We start from the raw sequence: 26,250 nt of genomic DNA on the forward strand, positions 1-26,250 counted from the left end.
ATTCCAATTTTTTTAAGTAATTAAAATTTTAACAAGTAATTGGAAATAATTATTATATTATTGTTAATTTTATGATTAATTAGAGTAATTTTTATACATTTGTATGTATTAAAGTGAAAAGAACGTCTCCAACGAATACTTTCTTAGTACATCACCCCGTACACACATCTTATGCAAGATCACCGCCCCATAAAAGCAAATTAACAGGGCGCTTAAGCCCCCTATTAAACAAATGAATTTATGGCGCAATCATTACTACTTAGCAGCACGAGGAGAGTCAGAGCGGGAGCTGGAACTTAACGTGGGGGGGCCCGCGGGGAGCCCGCACCACCCCTTGGCGGGGGGTGGTGGGACGGCGGTCCGCGACGAACAATAATTCGGCATACAATAATAATTATGGGCATATAATTCCCATCTAGAACAGCCATATCGCGGGAGAAATAATATTAAAGAGCCGGAGCGCGGCCAACCCCCCTCGCACAGCCCCCCCACCCCTCTCCACCGCCGCCGGGGCGAAAATAAAACAACCGAAGAAAACTCCACCCCGTGCCGACCAAAGCCCCGCCCTCCCGGCCTCGACAAGGGGTGAGATTGAGAACCGAGCCTCGAAATTTATCAGTGCTAGTCAATTTGCGCAAGCGAAATATTCATTGCCGACGACGCCGGGTCTTTCGAAAGGCCGTTTTTGCCGTTCCGATTCAGCCGTAAAAAGGGGGACGCGTTCCGTCCGGCAAGGGGGTCGAAGACGCCACCTCGAGTTCGCGGCATGACGGTCTAGCGTCGCCGCCGCCGCCGCCGCCGCCGCCATGTACCAGAGCACGTTGCAGTTCCTGCACCAGCGCGAGAAGATGCTGAAGAGCATCAACAACAACGCGACCAGCGCGTTCTCGATGGAGAATCTGCTGAACGGCGGCAAAATGTCGCCGGAGAACTTGGAGATACTGACGGAAAAGACGACGGACACGATGGACGAGTCGTTGGAGGAGCAGTACGAGAACAAGCACGAGCTGAAGACGTCGATGAGCCCGAACGAGAACACGCGTAGCGAGAACGAGAACGACAGACTGACGCCGGAGAAGAGCGACGTCTTTTTGCCGTTCAACAATTGTTTTAAGGACAGGGTTTGTTCGAACTGTGGACGGTACAATTGCAATTTTTTCTCGTGCCGATTCAGTGCCAGTGAACACTTGATTAAGGAGTCGAAGCCCGTACTCAAATTTAGTGTCAGTGCCATACTGGGAAATGAGAAAAAGGAACAAAGGAATAATACACAGACTGGTGAGTATTTCGTTTCAGGTCTTGATCAACTCAGGACTTCTTTATACAGGATGAATCCTTTACCAAGAAATTGCAGTTGTATGATGACTTCATTACAATTTTTAGTTTCGTTTATGTTGTTATTTAAAACGATAATTCAAGAATATATGAACAGTATTCATCTTTAATTATCAGTCATTTGTCAAAGTTAAACTTACATTAAAGCTCTCTGTGATAATTCATCCAATCAGAATGAAAGTCATCTTTCATGTTTATTCACCTTTAAATTATTAATATATTAAATATATTAATAATCCCAAAATTAATGAAATGTTTATCTTTAATTATCAGCAGTTGAGTGAACTGACAATAAATGACAACATCAACAACATTTAGAAATATTTTCCTTGGTTTGAGCAATTTATGTAGTTAAAACAAAATTTTACTTTGCTTTAAGTTGTTAGTAAAAACAATAATTATTAAATAATAGAAAAACATTCATCTTTAATTATTAGTAATTTGACAAACTTAAGCTTACATCAAAACTTTATTATAATTGAAAAGCATTATCCTTTCTTTGGGATAATTCATCCAATTAGAATTGAAGTCACTATTCACCATTTATTATGTTTATTTTTCTTAAGTTATTAATCATATTAATAATCTTGAAATTAACGAAATGTTTATCTTTAACTATCAGCAGTGTATTAAGGTGACAATAAATGACAACATCAACAACATTTAGAAACATTTTCCTTGGTTTGAGCAAAGTATGTAGTTAAAACAAGAGTCAGGGATCATAATCTATATATTTTACTTTGCTTTAAGTTGTTAGTAAAGATAATAAATACTAAATAACCAAAGAACATTCACCTTTAATTATTAGTAATTTGACAAACTTAAACATACATTAAAACTTTATTACAATTGAAAAACATTATCCTTTCTTTGGGGTAATTCATCCAATTAGAATTGAAGTCACAATTCACCATCTATTATGTTTATTTTTCTTAAGTTATTAATCATATTAATAATCTTGAAATTAACGAAATGTTTATCTTTAACTATCAGCAGTTTCTTAAGGTGACAATAAATGATAACATCAACAACATTTAGAAACATTTTCCTTGATTTGAGCAATTTATGTAGTTAAAACAAGAGTCAGAATTCATAATCTATATATTTTACTTTGCTTTTAAGTTATTAGTAAAAATAATAATTATTAAATAATCGAAGAACATTCATCTTTAATTATTAGTAATTTGACAAACTTAAACTTACATCAAAACTTTATTACAATTAAAAAACATTATCCTTTCTTTGGGGTAATTCATCCAATTAGAATTGAAGTCACAATTCACCATCTATCATGTTTATTTTTCTTAAGTTATTAATCATATTAATAATCCTGAAATTAACGAAATGCTTATCTTTAACTATCAGCAGTTTATTAAGGTGACAATAAATGGCAACATCAACAACATTTAGAAATATTTTCCTTAGTTTGAGCAATTTTTGTAGTTAAAACAAGAGTCAGGGTTCATAATCTATATATTTTACTTTGCCTTTAAGTTGTTAGTAAAAACGATAACTATTAAATAATCGAAGAACATTCATCTTTAGTTATTAGTAATTTGACAAACTTAAACTTACATCAAAACTTTATTATAATTGAAAAACATTATCCTTTCTTTGGGGTAATTCATTCAGTTAGAATTGAAGTCACAATTCACCATCTATCATGTTAATTTTTCTTAAGTTATTAATCATATTAATAATCCTGAACTTAACGAGATGTTTATCTTTAACTATCAACAGTTTATTAAGGTGACAATAAATGACAACATCAACAACATTTAGAAACATTTTCCTTGGTTTGAGCAATTTTTGTAGTTAAAACAAGAGTCAGGGTTCATAATCTATATATTTTACTTTGCTTTAAGTTGTTAGTAAAAACAATAATTATTAAATAAACATCAGTAGTTTGTCAAACTTTAACTTACACCAAAACTTTTTTATTTATTATAACTGAAAAACATTTTCCTACCATATAATTTCTTATAAAAATTTTTACAATTACCTTTTGTTTGTTGTTTATTTATTTTCAAATTAAAAATATAAAATACCTTTTTACTTTTATTTTCTCACAACATTTTTAAAAGGTCAGCAATAACTCAGATACAACCCAAAACCAAACCCCCCAAAAAATGATTGGCAACAACAACAACAGAACAACTGCACAAACGTTAATAATAAACATAACGATAAAAATATGCACGCCCATCAGCGCACATAAAACCAACAAGAAAACACAATGTTAACACCTTAAAAAAACATTACGGGGCCTCAATAAAACATAACCGATACAATTGCACAATCCCAAGATATATCTGGTAGGGGAGGACCTTGTTTCGTTTTCCTCTCTTTTTTCTTTTTTTAATCCAGTGCACAAATAGACGAATTAGCTCGAGTAGGATTATCCCCATTGTGGGCACATAATGGACTGGTATCGGGGCACAATGGTAACAGATAGTTCGACAATGCGTTGTTTTCATAAGGTGTTTTTAAATGCTGGGGTGAGATGTTTTTCTTTTGACTTGATAATCTCTTGAAATAATACGTCATTTTACGGACAATGTATTTTGTAATTTGTTTCGGACACGGCCATTTGACGGGGTATTGGGGTGGATTTTTGGTTTTCTGGCTTGAGGTGGATCAACATACAACTCGTATTATTACTTACTTAAATAATTCCCAGTCTGATTAATTAATTATAATTGTGGACATTTGTACAATTATTATAATTTTTCTAATAAATTAATATCAAATATGCTTATAACAAAAATATAACATAAAAAATATAAAATACCTGAACATAGACGACAGAGATATTTCATATAAACACGAAAATAAAAGAGTGTATCACCATCGAAACGTTTTCCTGCTTTCCTGCATAGTTCGTATATCAGTGGAGAGTTTATTTGAATGGCGCTTCCGAACAACAAATGCAACCAACGTGTTGTACATGTGTTTGCCAGTTTTTCCACATCGTATTTTATATCGGCGCCCCGGTGGTAATTTATTGGATTTCAGTACACCGAAAAAAATAGTAAAAAAAAAACTTTTTACATGCAGTGTTTTAAAAAATATGGGGTGAAAAAGGGGTTGGAATTTGCATTGGGGAAAAGAACTGTGCAAAAATATGTTTTGTTGACTACATAATTCTAGTTAACAGTTAATTGATATTTAATAACTAATAACTTCTTAGGTTTTTATTGAATTAGAATTTGAGGATTAATTATAATTAGTAATAAATTCTTAAAATAATATTTAAACATGGATAAGTATTATTTTTTATTGTCTAATAGTAAATTTTAAGTAACAGTTATTGATATTAATAACTAATTACTTGAACCAATTTAACTCCTTAAGTTTCTGTTGAATTGAAACTTGAGGATTAATTATAATTAATAATAAATTCTTAAAATAATATTTAAACATGGATATGTATTATTTTTTATTGTTTTATGGTAAATTTTAATTAACAGTTATTGATATTTATTAACTAATAACTTTAACCAATTTAACCCCTTAAGTTTCTGTTGAATTGATATTTGAGGATTAATTATCATTAGAAATAAATTCTTAAAATAATATTTAAACATGGATATGTATTATTTTTTATTGTTTTATGGTAAATTTTAATTAACAGTTATTGATATTTATTAACTAATAACTTTAACCAATTTAACCCCTTAAGTTTCTGTTGAATTGATATTTGAGGATTAATTATCATTAGAAATAAATTCTTAAAATAATATTTAAACATGGATAAGTATTATTTTTTATTGTTTTATTGTAAATTTTAATTAACAGTTATTGATATTTTATAACTAATAACTATAACCAATTTAACTCATTAAGTTTCTGTTGAATTGACATTTGAGGATTTATTATCATTAGTAATAAATTCTTAAAACAATATTTAAACTTGGATAAGTATTATTTTTTATTGTTTTATGGTAAATTTTAATTAACAGTTATTGATATTTAACAACTAATAACTTTAACCAACTTAACTCCTTAAGTTTCTGTTGAATTGACATTTGAGGATTAATTATCATTAGTAATAAATTTTTAAAATAATATTTAAACATGGATAAGTATTATCTTTTATTGTTTTATGGTAAATTTTAATTAACAGTTATTGATATTTAATAACTAATAACTATAACCAATTTAACTCCTTAAGTTTCTGTTGAATTGACATTTGAAGATTAATTATCATTAGTAATAAATTCTTAAAATAGAATTTAAACATGGATAACTATTATACTTTCCATTTTACACTTATTTTTAATTAAGAGTTATTGAGACAATTATTAGAGCACCGCCGACCGCCAAACTCCAATCGCACGTTACCAATTCAAATCGCAGAACGTTCGAACGCAAAAAGCCCGATGTCGCACCGCTCCCCCACGAACCACCCCACCGCCGCCCCCCATTTCGGGGGGGGCTTGATTGCAAAACTCGCACGGCGTCAGATGGCCGGGCACTTAGTGCCGCGCCGTCCGCCGCCAGCCCTTATTCCACGTGGACCGAGGGTCGACAATCGTCCACCCTCCCCAACCCCCGAAAACCCCGTCGACTAAATCTTTTGGCGCGCGCGGGTCGCCGTCAAAAAAACACGCGTCGCATTTTCACGTATTAATTCAAACCGTGCGCCGCGGAATACGTAATGCGGCCGTCGGGACGCCGCACATCCCGCTTGCGTGTCACGCGCCCCCCCGGAAAATGGACGGGCGAGGCAGTGAATGATATTTTTCTTGTTCGGCATGCCCCGTCATTTTTTGGGGGGTTTTTGATGAAAACTGTTAGGAACAAGTAAATGTCAAACTATTAGAAAATGTTTCTAACTAATTTAAGGAGTAAAATTGAGTTATTAGTTATTAAATACCAATAACTGTTAATTAAAATTTACCATAAAACAATAAAAACTAATACTTATTCATGTTTAAATATTATTTTAAGAATTTATTACTAATGATAATTAATCCTCAAATGTCAATTCAACAGAAACTTAAGGAGTTAAGTTGGTTAAAGTTATTAGTTATTAAATATCAATAACTGCTGATTAAAATTTACCATAAAACATTAAAAAATAATACTTATTCATGTTTAAATATTATTTTAAGAATTTATTACTAACGATAATTAAACCTCAAATTTCAATTCAGCAGAAACTTAAGGAGTTAAATTGGTTAAAGTTATTAGTTATTAAATATCAATAACTGTTAATTAAATTTTACCACAAAACAATAAAAAATAATACTTATCCATGTTTAAATATTATTTTAAGAATTTATTACTATTGATAATTAATCCTCAAATGTTAACTCAACAGAAACTTAAGGAGTTAAATTAGTTAAAGTTATTAGTTATTAATTAGCAATAACTGATAATTAAAGTTTACCATAGAATAATAAAAAATAATACTTATCCATGTTTAAATATTATTTTAAGAATTTATTTCTAATGATAATTAATCCTCAAATATCAATTCAACAGAAACTTAAGGAGTTAAATTGGTTAAAGTTATTAGTTATCAATAACAATTAACTAAAACTAAAGCAACATAAACTAATCCATATTTATATTTTCCTAAAAAAAACTCATAATTTAATCGACGAGGCGTGTTTATTAATAAACAGACGACGACTTTCACACATTCGGACTTTCGCCGGTCGTCAGCTGTCGCGTCGCGACGCCCGCTTAGGTGTCGGCTGCGCCCAAGGACAGGAAACGGCGTCGCACGGTTCGCCGCCTCTGTCGGGCCCGTAGCGCCTCCGGTTGCCGAGGTGACGGCTCTGCCTGTCGGCGTCGACACTTACGTCGGGCACCGGCGGCGCCGCCGCCACCGTCGGCACCGTCAACGCCGGCCGGATCCGTTCGTTTGTTCGGCCGAACGGAAATAATGTTATAATTCGTTTTGTGCGGCCGCCTGATTGTTTTTCCGAGCCGGGGGATGGGGTTGCAGTGGATGATTTGAATGAGGCGACTGTAGGGGGTGTAAGTAATGTATATACTGGTTTTAATATATTATTTAGATAATTCAGAACATCCTAAAATACTGTAAGACAAATAAAACATTAAAATTTAAAATTCTGTAAGAAGAGTGACAACTGGAAAAATTCTGTAAGAGGTGTAAGACATTTGAAAATTCAAGAAAATTGACAGTTTTTTAAACATTAAAAACTTTACATATTTAAAGAAAATTTCCACTAAAATTCCTGTAAGAAATTTCTTACAAAAATTTAAATTTGAACAATAAATATACTGATTTTAATATATTTCTTAGAAAGTTCAAAATATTCTAAAATCCTGTAAAAAAAATAAAATATTAAAATTTAAAATTCTGTAAGAAGAGTGACAATTGAAAAAAATCTGTAAGAGTTGTAAGACATTTGAAAATTCAAAAAAATTGACAACTTTTTAAATATTAAAAATTTTACATGTTTAAAGAAAATTTCAATTAAAACTCCTGTAAGAAATTCCTTACAACATTTTAAATTTGTGGAATATAAATAATAAAACTAAAAATTACAGTTTGTACGTTGTCATCTCATTCTCTTTATACATTTATATAAACAACTGTGAACACCGTAAAGCCCGGAACAATCCGGAGATCCCGAAAACCATATCCGGAACGACCGTAATTTATTCAGAACGTCCCCATAACAGTTTCGATCCGCGAAAAAGTTTCAATAACGTGCGACGTGCGAACGACGCGTCACCGACGCCTCCGGCGGTGGCGGCGTGCGAGAGGAGGGAGGAGTGAGAGTTTTTGCACAATCCAATGACAATTCCGGGGGGCGACGATTCACGCGCGCCTCGTTCGACGACCATTCACGCCCGGATCGACTTTTCCGGGCCCCGAGATTTATTCGATCCGCACACTGCGGAACATCTAAATCTGAATAATAAAATCCACACCAAACGGCTTAAGTGATTTTCGATTTGCATTTTAAATTGCCGCCGTATGGGGCTGAGAGATCCGCTTCCACTGTGGGGGGAAAATTGATATTGTATTTTTTTGGGTTTTATCTGATATTCGACCGGAAATAAAAGAGCTGTCGGAACGTTCAAATTCGATGGTGTATCGAATGTGTTGAATTGTTCATTTTAGTTTTAAATAATGTTTAGTTAAATGTGTTTGCTTACTGTTATAAAAGTTGTTTATATTTATTTTTTGCAGATGCGTCAATTGTGGATATTTTTAACAGTAAGTTGGATAATTATTAACAAAGATATTTTTACATATAAATAAAAATTTAATAATAAAAAGAAATTATGAGTAAATAACAATTTGTTGAACAAAAGAATCTATAATTTTCTTAATGAATAAAACAGTAAACGAAGTTTATGATGATGATGATGCTGATGATGACAATGCTGACGTCTGATAAAGATGATGATGATGTACTGTGGTTATCACCATATTTAGTATTAAATAGTGATTATAAGCACTATTTTTGGAATATTATAATTTAATTTGTTTTAATAAGAGAAGAAAAGTTAAATTTTATAAATACTTAGTCTAAACTTGAATAAATGTTAAGAATTTTATATTAAAATTTATACTTTTCCATGGAAAATTAGAATAAATTAATAAACAAAGAATTAATACTAAGAATAGGATCATCATCAACTTTCTCATGAGGATGATGATGCATCTGTGGATGTGCTGTGGTCATCATCATATTGAGTATTAAATAATAAGTGATTATAAGCACTTATTTTGGAATATTATAATTTAATTCGTTTTAATAAGACAAGAAAAGTAAAATTTTATAAATACTTAGTCCAAACATCAATAAATTTTATGAATTTTATATTAAAATTCATATTTTTCCATGGCAAATTAGAATAAATTAATAAACAAAGAATAAATACTAAGAATAGGATCATCATCAGCTTTCTCATGAGGATGATGATGCATCTGTGGATGTGCTGTGGTCATCATTATATTGAGTATTAAATAATAAGTGATTATAAACACTATTTTTGGAATATTATAATTTAATTTGTTTTAATAAGAGAAGAAAAGTTATATTTTATAAATACTTAGTCTAAACATCAATAAATTTTATGAATTTTACATTAAAATTTATACTTTTCCATGGCAAATTTGAATAAATTAATAAACAAATAATAAATACTAAGAATAGGATCATCATCAGCTTTCTCATGAGGATGATGATGCATCTGTGGATGTGCTGTGGTCATCATTATATTGAGTATTAAATAATAAGTGATTATAAACACTATTTTTGGAATATTATAATTTAATTTGTTTTAATAAGAGAAGAAAAGTTATATTTTATAAATACTTAGTCTAAACATCAATAAATTTTATGAATTTTACATTAAAATTTATACTTTTCCATGGCAAATTAGAATAAATTAATAAACAAAGAATAAATACTAAGAATAGGATCATCATCAGCTTTCTCATGAGGATGATGATGCATCTGTGGATATGCTGTGGTCATCATCTTATTGAGTATTAAATAATAAGTGGTTATAAGCACTAATTTTGGAATATTATAATTTAATTTGTTTTAATAAGAGAAAAAAAGCTAAATTTTATTAATACTTAGTCTAAACCTCAATAAATTTTAAGAATTTCATATTAAAATTTATACTTTTCCATTGCAAATTAGAATAAATGAATAAACAAAGAATTAATATTAAGAATAGGATCATCATCAGCTTTCTCATGAGAATGATGATGCATCTGTGGATGTGCTGTGATCACCATCATATTGAGTATTAAATAATAAGTGATTATAAGCACTATTCTTAGAATATTATAATTTAATTTGTTTTAACAGGAGAAGAAAATATAAATAAATATCTAAACATCAATAAATTAGAGTAAATATATAAAGAATAAACATTAGGAATAGGAATAACATCATCACGGTCATCATCATCATTATAATGACCGTTATTTTCTATATAAGTTTTCTATAATGAAGGAAGACATCACTAATATTTAACGTGCATAATTGAGAAGTTAGTTCAGGAACAACCACGTCTGAAAGTGCAAATGCAATTAACGCATCGCTTTACAACAAAACATCAAATAGTTACATAGCCAATTGCACGTGCACTCAATCGAAATTGCTTTGTTTACAGAACACATAGTGGTTACGCCCCCGAACCTGTTAGGATTAACATCGTACATCAACAACCATTCGCCGTCGATAGCGAAACCTGTTGCGAGCCGACCACATTTCAACCCCCATCTATTGCTGGCCCATTGCAGACCGCAGCCTTATCTAACAGGTTAGCAACCCCACGATCGTTCCGCGATCAAACCGATTAACACATTCTGTTTTGATCTGCGACAGTATCGACGCCGGTGTCGGGCACCCAATCGACCGTGTTCCCGTTGCCGGGCACGTTCCCGTGGGCGCACAGCGGCCGGGGGAAGCCCCGACGCGGCATGATGCGGCGGGCCGTGTTCAGCGACCTGCAGCGCAAGGGCCTGGAGCGACGGTTCCAGATACAGAAGTACATCAGCAAGCCGGACAGGAAGAAGCTGGCCGAGAAGCTGGGCCTCAAGGACAGTCAGGTGAGTCCGGTTAGAGTTAAATTCGACGCCCAACCCGATAAATAAACAAATAAATAAATAAATCATCGACCGAATTTCCGGTCGATTTGACAAAAATGTTGGCCGGTTTGATTGTTAATCGGGGTACATAATAAAACATGGATTCACTGTTAATTAATTCGTTATTAAATTACTCTTGCGTAATGCATTGCTATTCGGTTGATTTATATTGTTCGACATCATTATTCGCCGGATTTAACGTGGCACCGGGGATGAAAATTCAAATGGTGGATTAATTAAAAATAATAATAGAATTGGGTTGGGAAGGTGGAATCATTTTAATTGTTGTTATTATTATAATGTGTTAAATTGTGTTTAATAAATCACGGGTTATCAAACAAATTTTCATTTACAACTATTGATGTGGTGTTTGCATAAGTATTAAATATGTATAAAATTATGAACACAATTATTTGGAACGTTACATTATAAATAAATTTAAAGGGATGGGAAACTTTTATTTAAAAATTTGTATAAACTTATAACTTCATATTAACATTACTATAAATCCAATGAAACAAATTTAATAGGCAAAGAAAAATATGAACAAGGTCATCATCAATAAGATAATGATGATACACAATGGTGATTCTATTCTTGGAACTATGACCATTACCTCTATTTTAAATGTCAACATAATTTGTTAATTTTATATTAACATTCCCATATTTCTATAATAAATAAGAAAAAATATGTGAGGAGGAACTGTCATCACTTTCTTCATTATCATAATGATGACCTGTAGCATGGGACTGGTGTAATCACTATCATATCTCACAGTTATGCCTTTATACAATAAATTATAATAAATGAACAGGACAAAATATAAATAAGAAGAGGATAATCAACACCTTTATCATTATCATGATGATGATGACCTGTGTGTGTATCAAATATTATACTACCACTTCTGCCTCTATTACTTCCTTTATAAACACTATTTTTGGCATTTTTCTATTATAATTGGTATTAATAAGAGATGTCTGAAGTTCTATAAATATATATTGTAACATAAACGAATTGTAAGAAATTTATATTAACAATTATGCTTTTCTACAATAAATTAGAATAAATGAACAGGACAAAATATAAATAAGAAGAGGATAATTAACATCTTTATCACCATTATGATGATGACCTGTGGCATGACTCTAGTGTAATCATTATCATGTTTTGCATCAAATATTGTACTACAACTACTGCTTCTATTACTTCATTTATAAACACTATTTTTGGGAGTTTTCTATTATAATTGGTATTAATAGAAAATGTCTAAAGTTTTATAAATATATATTGTAACATAAACAAATTGTAAGATATTAACAGTTATGCCTTTCTACAATAAATTAAAATAAATGAACAGGACAAAATATAAATAAATAAGAAGAGGATAGTCATCATCTTTATCATGATGATGATGATGACCTCTGACATGGGTCTGGCGTAATCACTATCATATTTCACAGTGATGCCTTTATATAATAAATTAGTATAATTGGACAGAACAAAATATAAATAAGAAGAGGATAATCAACATCTTTAACATCACCATGATGATGACCTGTGGCATGACTCTGGTGTAATCATTATCATGCTTTGTATCAAATATTATACTACCACTACTGCTTCTATTACTTCATTTATAAACACTATTTTTGGGAGTTTTCTATTATAATTGGTATTAATAGAAAATGTCTAAAGTTTTATAAATATATATTGTAACATAAACAAATTTTAAGAATCTTATATTAACAGTTATGCCTTTCTACAATAAATTAAAATAAATTAACAGGGCAAAATATTAATAAGTAAGAAGAGGATAGTCATCATCTTTATCATCATGATGATAATGACCTCTGACGTGGGTCTGGTGTAATCACTATCATATCTCACAGTTATGCCTTCATACAATTAATTATAATAAATGAACCAGACAAAATATAAATAAGAAGTGGATAATCAACATCTTTATGACCATCGTGATGACCTGTGAGTTTTCTATTATAATATATAAGTATATAAATATTGTAACTTTTCAAATGAATCATCATTATCATTATTATCATCAGATTAATGACCACAAGGGTGTATGTAATCATTATTATTAACCTTGAGGAAGTATATTTACTAAAATATCTAATATAGTTCTACGTTTTAATATGGCTAATCAATAATTATAAAAAGAAAACATATTATATCGCTCAATAAACAGGGTGGCATCATAAGCCCGTAACCCAAAATCACTTTGCCTAATCGTTAGACACAAAAGCCCATAAACCACGCGCCTTCCCCCTAATTTCCGACTCTTGTTTTCTGCGCGCGGAAGGGGGATTAAATCAAAACAACCCCCCCGTAATCTCTGCATCTCATCGATCCCCATTCCACCCCCGCAGATGGATCTTTCGACGTAAATACGGTATTACAATCTGCCAAATATCGGCCCTTGTGCGGCGGTAGGGAGGGGTTGACGGGGGCTGCGACGTCGAACCACGTGTTTCTGACAGGCCGCATGTTGTGCCATCCCCCTTTTTACCGATACACTTCATTTGTTACGGGCCCAGTGTACTGTGTGCGGTCGCGTCAGCCGAATGAATCGATTGTTGGCGACAATTAATTTCTTAAACTGATTTATTGCCGTCCTCCTTCAATGTTACCAACAGCCCGTTGTGTTGATGACCATCGATAACTAAGCAATCAACAGTTTTTTACCTTAACCACATTGAAAAATTGATTTTTTAACATTATTTACTTGATTTTTTAAAAACAACCCCTAATAAATATTAATTATGTGCCATAATCGGTTATTTAAGTTGGTTAAGAATGTATTTAGCTGGAATAAATACTCCAAAACCGGCGCACACACACACAGAAACAAATAAATTCGCCCTCGTCCCCGGAAGCCAACCCGGACCGCAAATTAATTAGAATTCCGCCCCGGCGCAAGCTTAATTGATATAGTCGCTCGGGTTAATGCGGCACAAGATGCCGTACGGATGACACATTATTTGCTTATATTCACACGGGGGTCGTCGTGTTTATGTTACCGAAGTCGGGGGGTGAACGGAGACGCTTCGACACCGGAATTAACCCCAAATCGTGCGTGCTATTGACTTACGCACGCCTGCGTTTGATTTAAGATAATTGAAGTATCTTTTCAGTTGGTAGAAGGGAAAGAAATGTAGTCCGGTTTAAATATATTATCATCATCAACATGATGGTGATGATTGTGGAGCTGATGTTGACCTATGGTGATGATAGTGACGACGAAGTTCTTGTTGTAGATGTTTATACTTTAATGATGATGAAGGTTACTTAATTACTGTTTAGAAAGTGTGAATCCACACCGGAATTAACCCCAAATTGTGCCTTATACATGTCTGCATTTGATCTAAGGTGATTCCAACATTCTGTCAAACGTTACAAAGCAAAAAAGTGTAATGCAAAGTAAATCGATGCGGCATAATCTTCCTGAGCCGATTTAATACGCAATAAAACGCAGAGCTGTAAAACCACCCTCGGCGCGGACGAGCCGCTGACCCACTGTAGCTAATTGACCGTAATGCCCAATAATAAATTCGGCAATAAGCCCGAGCCGTAGGGGGGTGGTGGCGGTGACACGAGCACGCGGCGCAGCCACGCAAAATCCTTGATCCGTGCGCCCCCCCAAAAATGCCGGCGCTATCTTTATGTGCGATGCGGGGCTTTTTTTAAATGCTCCCTTGTTAGAAAGCCATCAGGAACAACTGACGTACGGCGGCACTGGGTACATAATGGGGTGACAGCCGAAGAAATCTATTATGTCGAATGTGAATCAATCAAGGCGGACCCGCCAGTGTAACAGACGTTTCCTTTATGGAGCGTCGATATTGGGTTTTCGGGGGATCGCGTGCTGATGTTGCGACCTTTTTATTTTTTTCACGTTCGCACGTTGGATACGCTCGTTGTGACGGTTTGTTCTGCATTATCAACTAGGCCGGATTTATCAGTTAACATTTTCGACGTGACGTGTGGTCATCATCATTATCAACCTGATGACGATGCATTTTTTTACTAGGACTTTTGGTAATTTCAGTTTTCTTCTTTTATTAAAACAAATTAAATTATAATATTCCAAAAATGGTACTTATAATCACTCATTAATTAATTCTCAATATAATAATGACTACAGCACATCCACAGAAGCACCATCATCCTCATGAGAGAGGTGATGATGATCCTATTCTTAGTATTAATTCTTTGTTTATTAATTTATTCTAATTTGTCGCGAAAAATAGTAAATTTTAATATAAAATTCATAAAATTTATTGATGTTTGGACTAAGTATTTATAAAATTTAACTTTTCTTCTCTCATTAAAATAAATTAAATTATAATATTCCAAAAGTAGTGCTTATAATCACTCATTATTTAATACTCAATATGATGATGACCACAGCACATCCACAGATGCATCATCGTCCTCATGACAAAGCTGATGATGATCCTATTCTTAGTATTTATTCTTTGTTTATTAATTTATTCTAATTTGTCGCGAAAAAGAGTAAATTTTAATATAAAATTCATAAAATTTATTGATGTTTGGACTAAGTATTTATAAAATTTAACTTTTCTTCTCTCATTAAAATAAATTAAATTATAATATTCCAAAAGTAGTGCTTATAATCACTCATTATTTAATACTCAATATGATGATGACCACAGCACATCCACAGATGCATCATCGTCCTCATGAGAAAGCTGATGATGATCCTATTCTTAGTATTTATTCTTTGTTTATTAATTTATTCTAATTTGCCATGGAAAAGTATAAATTTTAATATAAAACTCATAAAATTTATTGATGTTTGGACTAAGTATTTATAAAATTTAACTTTTCTTCTCTTATTAAAACAAATTAAATTATAATATTCCAAAAATAGTGCTTATAATCACTTATTATTTAAAACTCAATATGATGATGACCACAGCACATCCACAGATGCATCATCATCCTCATGATAAAATTGGTGATAATCATATTCTTAATATTTATTCTTTGTTTATTATTTTATTCTAATTTGCCATGGAAAAGTATAAATTATAATATAAAATTCATAAAATTTATTGATGTTTAGACTAAGTATTTATAAAATTTAACTTTTCTTCTCTTATTAAAACAAATTAAATTATAATATTCCAAAAATACTGCTTATAATCACTTATTATTTAATACTCAATATGATGATGACCACAGCACATCCACAGAAGCAACATCAGCCTCATGAGAAAGCTGATGATGATCCTATTCTTAGTATTTATTCTTTGTTTATTAATTTGTTCTAATTTGCCATGAAAAAGTATAAATTATAATATAAAATTCATAAAATTTATTGAGGTTTAGACTAAGTATTTACAAAATTTATCGTTACTTCTCCTATTAAAACAAATTAAATTATAATATTCCAAAAATAGTGCTTATAATCACTCATTATTTAATAATCAATATGATGATGACCACAGCACATCCACAGAAGCATCATCAGCCTCATGAGAAAGCTGATGATGATCCTATTCTTAGTATTTATTCTTTGTTTATTAATTTATTCTAATTTACCATAGAAAAGTATAAATTATAATATAAAAGTCATAAAATTTATTGATATTTAGTCTAAGTATTTATAAAATTTAACTTTTCTTCTCTTATTAAAACAAATTAAATTATAATATTCCAAAAATAGTGCTTATAATCACTTATTATTTATACTCAATATGATGATGACAGCACATCCACAGATGCATCATAATCCTCATGAGAAAGCTAATGATGATCCTATTCTTAGTATTAATTCTTTGTTTATTAATTTATTCTAATTTGCCATAGAAAAGTATAAATTATAATATAAAATTCATAAAATTTATTGATATTTAGACTACGTATTTATAATAATCACTTATTATTTAGTATGCAATATTATTATGACCACTTAATACTTATTCTTCATTGATTTTATTTTATTATGAATATGAATATTTGAATCAATTATTATATTTTTAACTGCAACAATAAAATACTAATAATATACTCCATAAAAAATATTTACTATTCCTTAAATTTACGAGCAATTCGTTTACAAAAACATAAAAGTTTGATATCACAATTAAAAATCAAGTCCGTTTCAAAACTGACGCAATAAAATGTCGAAGTGCCAACAAATCCCAATAATATTTACAATTAACCGTACCTACAAAGCGTCCTCGGATTAACGACACATCAAATTTATTGCCCCCCCCCCCCATAGAACTTTGTTTCATCGTTCCAGTTAAAGGTAACCTACCCCCCACTCGCTCCGCAAAACTCACGTAAACCGACGCACCCGCTCCTCCAACCCCCCCGAAGACAATAACACTAAATCACAGTCGCCGTAAATAAGAAAAAACAACAGGAAAAAAAACGCAGGCACAGACGACTACATAATTAAATTCGTATTTAATAAGATTTAATCTCGCGCGGTTCTTCCGGGGTGGCTGGCGGGGGGCGGGGTGCGCGAGAGGGTGACGGCCGAAGAAACGGACCAATAAGACGGCGACGCGCCCCTCCCTCGCCCCGTGCCACGGCTGCGAGGAGGGTGGAGTCTGGCCGTGGGGGGTGAGAAGTGGACGCGGGGCCGGGAGAAAGGTGGAACCGGTACGATTCGCGTCTTATTGCGGATTTATTGGGTTGGAAGCGATGTACGGTATCGGGAACATATAATGCATAGGAAATTTATTTTTGTACGGTTTACCGGAGTCGTTGTCGCTCTCGTGTGCGATCCCGGAAGGTCGGATGGGGGTGGTTTACACAAGATTTGTCAATTGTATAAAATAAAACTGTTAAATTGTTTTAATGAAATCATTTATTTACTATTCAATCAGATACAACACACAATTAAATGCAACATTCATACATATACAACACTCAATCTTCATCAGATGATGATTCAGATAACTCTAGATCGTCCCAGAGATCATTGGAACTTATTGGTTTCAGTTCCGCAACTTTGTTGTGTTCAGGAAGCTCTTCTTCATCTTCGTCATCAGATGATGATTCATCAGATGAGTCTGAGGAATCAGATGATGACCCGTCAGACTCATCTGATGATGATATCGACAAGTCTCCTAAAATTAACTTTTGGAGTTTGTCATTCTCTTCAACCTCATTCTTTGGCACTTCGTCATCTTCCTCAAGACTTGGCATATGTGATATTTTTTGTACTTCTACTATTGGAGCTACATCAACATTTCTCGATGAGACTATCGAAATATCCTCGTCGTCTTCCCCAAGACTTGGCATGTGTGAAATCTCCTTGTTTTGTACTTTTGGAGCCACCGACACAGACTGAACATCAAGACAGACTTTCGAAATATCACGATCGACTTCACCAAGACTTGGCATGTGTGAAATCTTTTTGATTTGTGCTCCTGTCACAGACTGGACATCTGTGGACTGACGGATGCCAGTTCCTTTTGATCCACGATTCTCCGTACCTTTAACCACGTTCTTTGGCTTAGGCTTGAAGATCGTACGATTGTATGTCCTTTCCGTCACCTTGACCTCCTCCCCAAGACTTGGCATATGTGAAATCTTATTGTCTTGCACTTTTGAAGCTACTGACACAGGATGAACATCAATCTTTCTTGATAAGTCACTCGAAATATCTTCATCGTCATCCCCAAGACTAGGCATATGTGAAATTTTATTATCTTGGACTTTTGAAGCTGCTGGCACAATCTTAGGATACGAAGGTTCGACTTGATTCTTGTCAGACATTTTTGATTGATGTCTCACAGCCTTTATTGATTGGCTGTTGCCAATAACTTTTGATCCTTGACCGTCAGTCCCTTGAACCGCATTCTTTGGCTTAGGCTTGAAGAATGTACGATTGTACGACCTTTTTGTCACCCTCTCCTCTTCCTCAAGACTTGGCCTATGTGACATTTTACTCTCTTGCACTTTTGAGGCTGTGGGCGCAGTTTTAACATCAACGTTTCTCGACAAGACGTTCGATACATTCACAACTCCATAATGCGAAGGTTCGTCTTCATCAGACGAAGATTCCGACAAGTTAACGGGGTCCAACTTTCGCAGAAAGTCCTCTGTACATAAAATACCTCCACATTTTTTCTCTTCGGGCATAGCTGATGATTCTTTTCCTTTCATTTTAGATAATTTTGATTCATGATCGTCAGTCAGTTTAACTACATTCTTTGGCGTTGGTCTGAAGATTGTACGATGGTACGTTCTTTCTGTCACCTTGGCTTCCTCTTCAAAACTTGGCATATGTGTTATCTTGTTGTTGTCTTGCACTCTTGAAGCAATCGGTGCAGGCTTAACATCAACATTTGATGTCAATTTCGAGACATCTTTCACAACCTCACGTCGTGGAGGTTCATCATCATCATCTGAGGATGACTCTGATAAATCCACAGGATTGAACTTTTGCAGAAAGTCTTCTAAACTTTCTTTTTTGCACATCACAGATGGTTCTTTGTCTTCGATACGAGTTGTCTGATAACTCGTCTCTTTTGATACTAGTGTGTCAGTCACTTTCAACGAATGAATAGTGTTTGGTAGGTTATCGACAGTGTCATTTGATTTGTAATCGACAATCTCTTTTGGTCGCTGATCATAAGTATCTCTTGGTTTGTGAAAAGAGATGTCTTTTGGCCTGTGAGAAGAAACATTTTTTGGCCTGTGAGAAGAAACATCTCTTGATCTGTGAGAAGAAACTTCTCTTGATCTGTAAGAAGAGGCGTCTCTTGGTCTATGAGAGGAAGAATCTCTTGATATATGAGAGGAAGTGTCTCTTGATGTATGAGAGGAAGTGTCTCTTGATGTATGAGAGGAAGTGTCTCTTGATGTATGAGAGGAAGTGTCTCTTGATGTATGAGAGGAAGTGTCTCTTGATGTATGAGAGGAAGTGTCTCTTGATGTATGAGAGGAAGTGTCTCTTGATGTATGAGAGACAGAGTCTCTTGATGTATGAGAGACAGAGTCTCTTGATGTATGAGAGACAGAGTCTCTTGATGTATGAGAGACAGAGTCTCTTGATGTATGAGAGACAGAGTCTCTTGATGTATGAGAGACAGAGTCTCTTGATGTATGAGAGACAGAGTCTCTTGATGTATGAGAGACAGAGTCTCTTGATGTATGAGAGACAGAGTCTCTTGATCTATGAGAGGAAGTGTCTCTTGGTCTGTGATCATAGGTGTCCCTTGGCCTGTGATCATAAGTGTCCCTTGGTCTATGAGATGAAATGTCTCTTGATCTATGAGAGGAAGTATCGCTTGGTCTGTGATCGTAAGTTTCTCTTGTTCTATGAGAGAAAGAGGAAGTGTCTCTTGGTGCATGATTATAGGTTTCTCTTGGTCTTTGATTGACCGTGTCTCTTGGTGCATGATTGTAGGTTTCTCGTGGCCTATGAACAACCTCCATTGGTTTACGAGGCTCATTCTTCGGCTTAGGCCTGAAGACTGTACGACTGTACGTTCTTTCCGCCACCTTAATCTCTTCATCCAATCCTGGTCTTTGAGATAATTTTGGAGGTAAATTGAAGGTGTTCGTATCCTTCGATACATCTCTGGGTCTTTTACATTCATTCACCGAGTTCCTTTTATAATCTTCCACATAAGGAATCCTGTCGATAGGAATCTGGGCCTGGGTTCTAACTTCTTTCCTGCTTGAGTTAAACTTTTGCAGCAGCTCCCGCACCTTGTTGGATTCCTCGGTGGCGCTTTTAATAACAGGTGCTTTGTCCATTAGGGCAATTTTCAGGTTCCTGGTTGCGTTGCCGGGGCAAAACCTCTTGACTTGTCTACCGTCAAAAGAGTTGGCACGTTTGGTTCCATAAGATCTGTATCCAGACATGGCGTTAGATTTGATGAAAGTACTTTGACACGGTTGAAGTGTGAAACACTAATTGATGAAAGAAATCTTGATAGGAGCTTTTATTTCTATCAACAGGTAGTTTATTATACGTGTTTTAAAAGTCTAGGTAGTTAATTGAGCCTTGACAAAAAATTAGTTTTGGATTAATAATTTTTGTTAAGTACCAGGTACTTATTGGAGTTCGATAGACAAACAAGTTTGTTTAGCTTTCTTTTTATTAAAATTTTAAATTAAATTATATTTAAATAAACTGAGGAAATTAAAAATAATAATAATTACTTAATAAAATTAAATAGTTTGATAAAATGTTTTTCTATAAAGGCGATAAATAATTTAAATAATTTTTAACCATAGAAAAATGAGAAAAATGAAAACAAAAATAATAAACTTAACTAAATCATTTATTTACAACTCAATAAAATACAACACATAATTAAATACAACATTCAAACAGATACAACACTCAATCTTCATCAGATGATGCTTCAGATAATTCTAGATCGCCCCAAAGATCATTAGCACTTATTGGTCTAAGCTCTGCAACTTTGGCTACTTTGTTGTCTTCTTCATCTTCGCCATCAGATGATGATTCATCAGATGAGTCTGAAGAATCAGATGATGACTCGTCTGATGAAGACATCGACAAGTTTCCTGGACTTAACTTATGGAGTTTGTGGGTCTCTTCAACCACATTCTTTGGCACCTCGTCATCTTCTCCAAGATTTGGCATATGTGATATTTTTTGCACTTGTACTATTGGAGTTACCGACACAGTCTTAACATCAACATTTCTGGATAACTCTCTCGAAATATCCTCGTCGTCTTCCCCAAGACTTGGCATATGTGAAATCTTCTTGTTTTGTACTCTTGAAGCTACCGGCACAGACTTAACAGAAACATTTCTCGATGAGATTCTCGAAATATCCTCCTCGTCTTCCCCAAGACTTGGCATGTGTGAAATCTTCTTGTTTTGTACTCTTGAAGCTACCGGCATAGACTTAACATCAACCTTTTTCGATAAGACTCTTGAAATATCCTCGATGTCTTCCCCAAGACTTGGCATGTGCGAAATCTTCTTGTTTTGTACTCTTGAAGCTTCCGGCACAGACTTAACATTAACTTTTTTCGATAAGACTCTTGAAATATCCTCGATGTCTTCCCCAAGACTTGGCATGTGTGAAATCTTCTTGTTTTGAATGCTTGAAGCTACCGGCGTAGACTGAACATCAACCTTTCTCGATAAGATTCTTGAAATATCCACGTCATCTTCCCCAAGACTTGGCATGTGTGAAGTTTTCTTGTTTTGTACTCTTGAAGCTACCGACACAGATTGAACATTAATTTTTCTCGGATCTACTTTCCCAAGATTCTCCGTACTTTTAACCACGTTCTTTGGCTTAGGCCTGAAGATCGTACGATTGTATGTCCTTTCTGTCACCTTGACCTCCTGTCCAAGACTTGGCATATGTGAAATTTTATTGCCTTGTACTTTTGAAGCTACTGACACATGATGAACATCAATCTTTCTTGATAAGTCACTCGAAATATCTTCATCGTCATCCCCAAGACTTGGCATATTTGAAATTTTCTTGTCTTGCACTTTTGAAGCTACTGAGTGAATATTTCTAGATAAAACTCTCGAAATATCCACAACTCCATGATGCGAAGGTTCGTCTTCATCAGAAGAGTCTGATAAGTTCACGGGATCGAACTTTTTAGGCTTGAAAAATGTACGATTGTACGATCTTTTTGTCACCTTCTCCTCTTCCTCAAGACTTGGCATATGTGACATTTTATTCTCTTGTACTTTTGAGGCTACTGGCGCAGTTTTAACATCAACGTTTCTCGACAAGACGTTAGAAATATCAACAACTCCATAATGCGAAGGTTCGTCTTCATCAGACGAAGATTCTGACAAGTTCACGGGATCGAATTTACCCAGAAAGTCCTTTGCACCTCTGCAATCTTTCTTTTCGGACATAGCTGATTCTCTTCCCTCGATTTCGGATATTTTTGATAGATTTTTCGATTCTTGATTGTCAGTCTGTTTAATCACATTCTTTGGCGTTGGCCTGAAGATTGTACGATGGTAGGTTCTTTGTGTCACCTTGACTTCCTCTTCAAAACTTGGCTTATGTGTTATATTGTTGCCGTATTGCACCCTTGAAACAATCGGTGCAACCTTAACATCAACCTCACGCGGTGGAGGTTCATCATCATCATCCGAGGATGACTCTGATAAATCCACAGGACTGAACTTTTGCAGAAAGTCTTCTAAACTTTCTTTTTTACAAATCACAGACGGCTCTTTCTCTTCGAAACGAGTTGCTTGATAACTCGTCTCTTTTGATAATGGTATGTCAGTCACTTTTAATGAATGAGTATTGTCTGATATGTCCCTTGGTTTGTAATCGACAAAGTCTCTTGGTCGATTATCTGAATTTTCTCTAGGTTTTTCAGAAGAGGCGCCTTTTGATCTATGAGTAGAAATGTCTTTTGGCTTGAATTCGTAAGTGTCCATTTGTCTATGAGAGGAAGTGTCTCTTGGTCTTTGAGAGGAAGCGTCCCTTGGTCTTTGAGAGGAAGTGTCTCTTGATCTTTGAGAGGAAGTGTCTCTTGATCTTTGAGAGGAAGCGTCCCTTGGTCTTTGAGAGGAAGTGTCTCTTGGTCTTTGAGAGGAAGTGTCTCTTGGTCTTTGAGAGGAAGCGTCCCTTGGTCTTTGAGAGGAAGTGTCTCTTGGTCTTTGAGACGAAGTGTCTCTTGGCCTTCGAGTGACCGTGTCTCTTGGTGCATGATTATAGGGTTCTATTGGCCTTTGTGTGACCATGTCTCTTGTCGCACGATTGTATGTTTCTTGTGGTCTATGATCAACAACCTCCCTTGGTTTATGAAGCTCATTCTTCGGCTTAGGCCTGAAGACTGTACGACTGTACGTTCTTTCCGCCACCTTCATCTCTTCATCTAATCCTGGTCTTTGAGATACTTTTGGAGGTACCTTGACGGTGTTTTGAGCGTTATTTAACTTCTTATAATGTTGTTGTGGCTCTTCCTCATCCGATGAGGACTCAGACAAATCGACTTGCTTGAGTCTCAACGGATCCAAATTACTCGTATCCTTCAGCACATCTCTTGCCATGGGCCTTTTACATTCATTCACTGTATTTCTTTTATAATCATCTACATAAGGAACCCTGTCCATAGTCATTTGTGGCTCAGCGCCAGGCCGTTCAGGTTCAATGTTTCTAACAGGATGCTGTGCCTGGGTTCTGCGTGAGTTAAACTTTTGCAGTAGCTCCCGCACCTTGTTAGATTCCTCCGTGACGTTTTTAATAACAGGTGCTTTGTCCATTAGAGAAATTTTTAGGTTCCTGGTTGCGTTGCCGGGGCAAAACCTCTTGACTTGTCTACCATCAAAAGAGTTGGCACGTTTGGTTCCATAAGATTTGTATCCAGACATGGCGTAAGATGAACTTTGAAACGGTTGAAGTGTGAAACACTAATCGATGAAACAAAATTTAATAAGAGCTTTTATTTCAATCAATAGGTAGTTGATTTACATTTGTTCTTAACACTCAGGTAGTTATTCAAGCCTGGTTGACAAAAAATTGGGATTTACTAATTTTTCTTAAATCCCAGGTAATTATTGGTGTTCTATTGACAAATAACTACAATGGTGTATGATGTCTTCGAAAATAAAATGATTGAACTAATTAAATAATTCATTTCAGGTGAAGATCTGGTTCCAAAACCGGCGAATGAAGTGGCGCAACTCCAAGGAGCGCGAACTCCTCGCGGCGGGCGGCTCACGCGAACAAACTCTCCCCAACAAAAACAACCCCAATCCGGACTTGAGCGACGCCAGCGACGACAAGCCGAAGCTCGACCTGAGCGACGTGCCCGACATCTCGCCGGCCGGCTCGCCCTCCGAGCAGCAGATGGCGCGCGGCGACGGCAGGGACCTGCAAATCGGCGCGGCGCACCTGGTGCCGCCCGGCTACCAGCTCTACGACAACATGGAGTACGAGAGCAGCAACGACAGCGACGAGGAGATCAACGTCACCTGATTCGGTACCGGGGGTGGTGCCTTCGAATGAAAGAAGCCGAGTTGCTTTTCGGTTTCGGATTCGAAGGTTGGCGGGCCGCACGTGCGACAACACCAGTGTTGCGCCATCGGTCGGTCACCTTTCCAAACGGAGCTCCCCTTAACTGACAAGAGATTTCACTGACTACGTTTTTCGTTCCCCGTCTAATCTACCGGAGCACTTCACCACTTACGACTTTCGTCGTCACCATACCAAATTAAAAACAATACTTAATAAAATAAAATAATATAATAAAACACTTTTTAAGTAAGTAGTCTAAATCTCCCATTGTAAAAATTAACGGTTAAAAATTTCCTGTAAATATTTTGTATAAAGTCTATTCAATGATCTGTTTGTGATTTAAAATTAAAAACAAATATGTTAAAGTAAGGTATGCATATTGCACAATCAGTGATTTTAAAAAAATCCGTTTGTTTTATGGATTTATGTTTTGGAAAAACATGTTCTAGGGTCTATATTGTATATAATGTTTATTATTAATGTACAATTCAAAAAAATAATATAAAATTATGGAATCAATTGTGTTTATTATTTAATAACCTTTCTCAATCAATTTTACTCACAAAGATTAATATTTATTTGTTGTATGGCTATTTAATTTAATTTATTAATACTTAGAAAATATTGTTGTTGAATAATAATATATTTATTACCTTGTTTGATAAGAGAGTAAATTGTAAAATGTTGTAAAACGATTAAAACTCAATTATAATTTTAAATGAACATTTTTTAATATGGTATTTGTTAATTTATTTTGTAATTAAAGTTTCTCTTTTTGTACGACATTTGTTAATGAATTATCTTATCAGAAAAGCACGTGTGAAATATTTTAACATATTTATAGGATTTAACTAAGGAAAATAGTTTAATTTCATAATTAGTAGTAAATTTATTTAAAAGTAAAAATGGTTACTTAACTTATTCATTTGATATTTATGAAGAACTGAAAAAGGTATTGACTTGAAATTTTTTAAACTTTTATAACCACTTTTCTTATTTATTTTGAACAAATTTTAGCTTCCGGTTTGGCCGGAAGTGACATCAACTTTGTTATTTTTAATGGAACACCCTGTATACTTTTTACATTTTTAAATTCTACACGAAATTCTAAATAAAATGGCAATAAGATCTAAATCCAATAGTTTTTGAGTTAATACAACTATCCTATAAGGAGCCATTATGAGTAGTCTCAAATTTTATACAGGGTGTTCGTTATTTATATTTAATCTAGTGCATCTTAAAACATCAGTAACTATTATTTTTAATTGAATACCATTGTGTTTTTTTCATAATTAATTTCAATATTAA

General features: G+C 34.3%; 1 protein-coding gene across 1 annotated transcript; it reads left to right on the plus strand.

Annotated features, from left to right (window-relative positions):
* Window positions 1-806: 806 nt before the first annotated feature.
* On the plus strand, window positions 807-25,461 carry LOC109604247 (brain-specific homeobox protein homolog). Its single transcript, XM_049969129.1, has 4 exons — window positions 807-1,278; window positions 10,459-10,608; window positions 10,674-10,897; window positions 24,568-25,461. Exons 1-4 carry the CDS (start codon window positions 807-809, stop codon window positions 24,901-24,903), a joined length of 1,182 nt encoding a protein of 393 aa, XP_049825086.1. The 3' UTR covers window positions 24,904-25,461.
* The last annotated feature ends 789 nt before the right edge of the window (window positions 25,462-26,250 follow it).

The sequence above is a fragment of the Aethina tumida genome, chromosome 6 (assembly GCF_024364675.1).
Source record: "Aethina tumida isolate Nest 87 chromosome 6, icAetTumi1.1, whole genome shotgun sequence".
NCBI lineage: Eukaryota > Metazoa > Arthropoda > Insecta > Coleoptera > Nitidulidae > Aethina > Aethina tumida.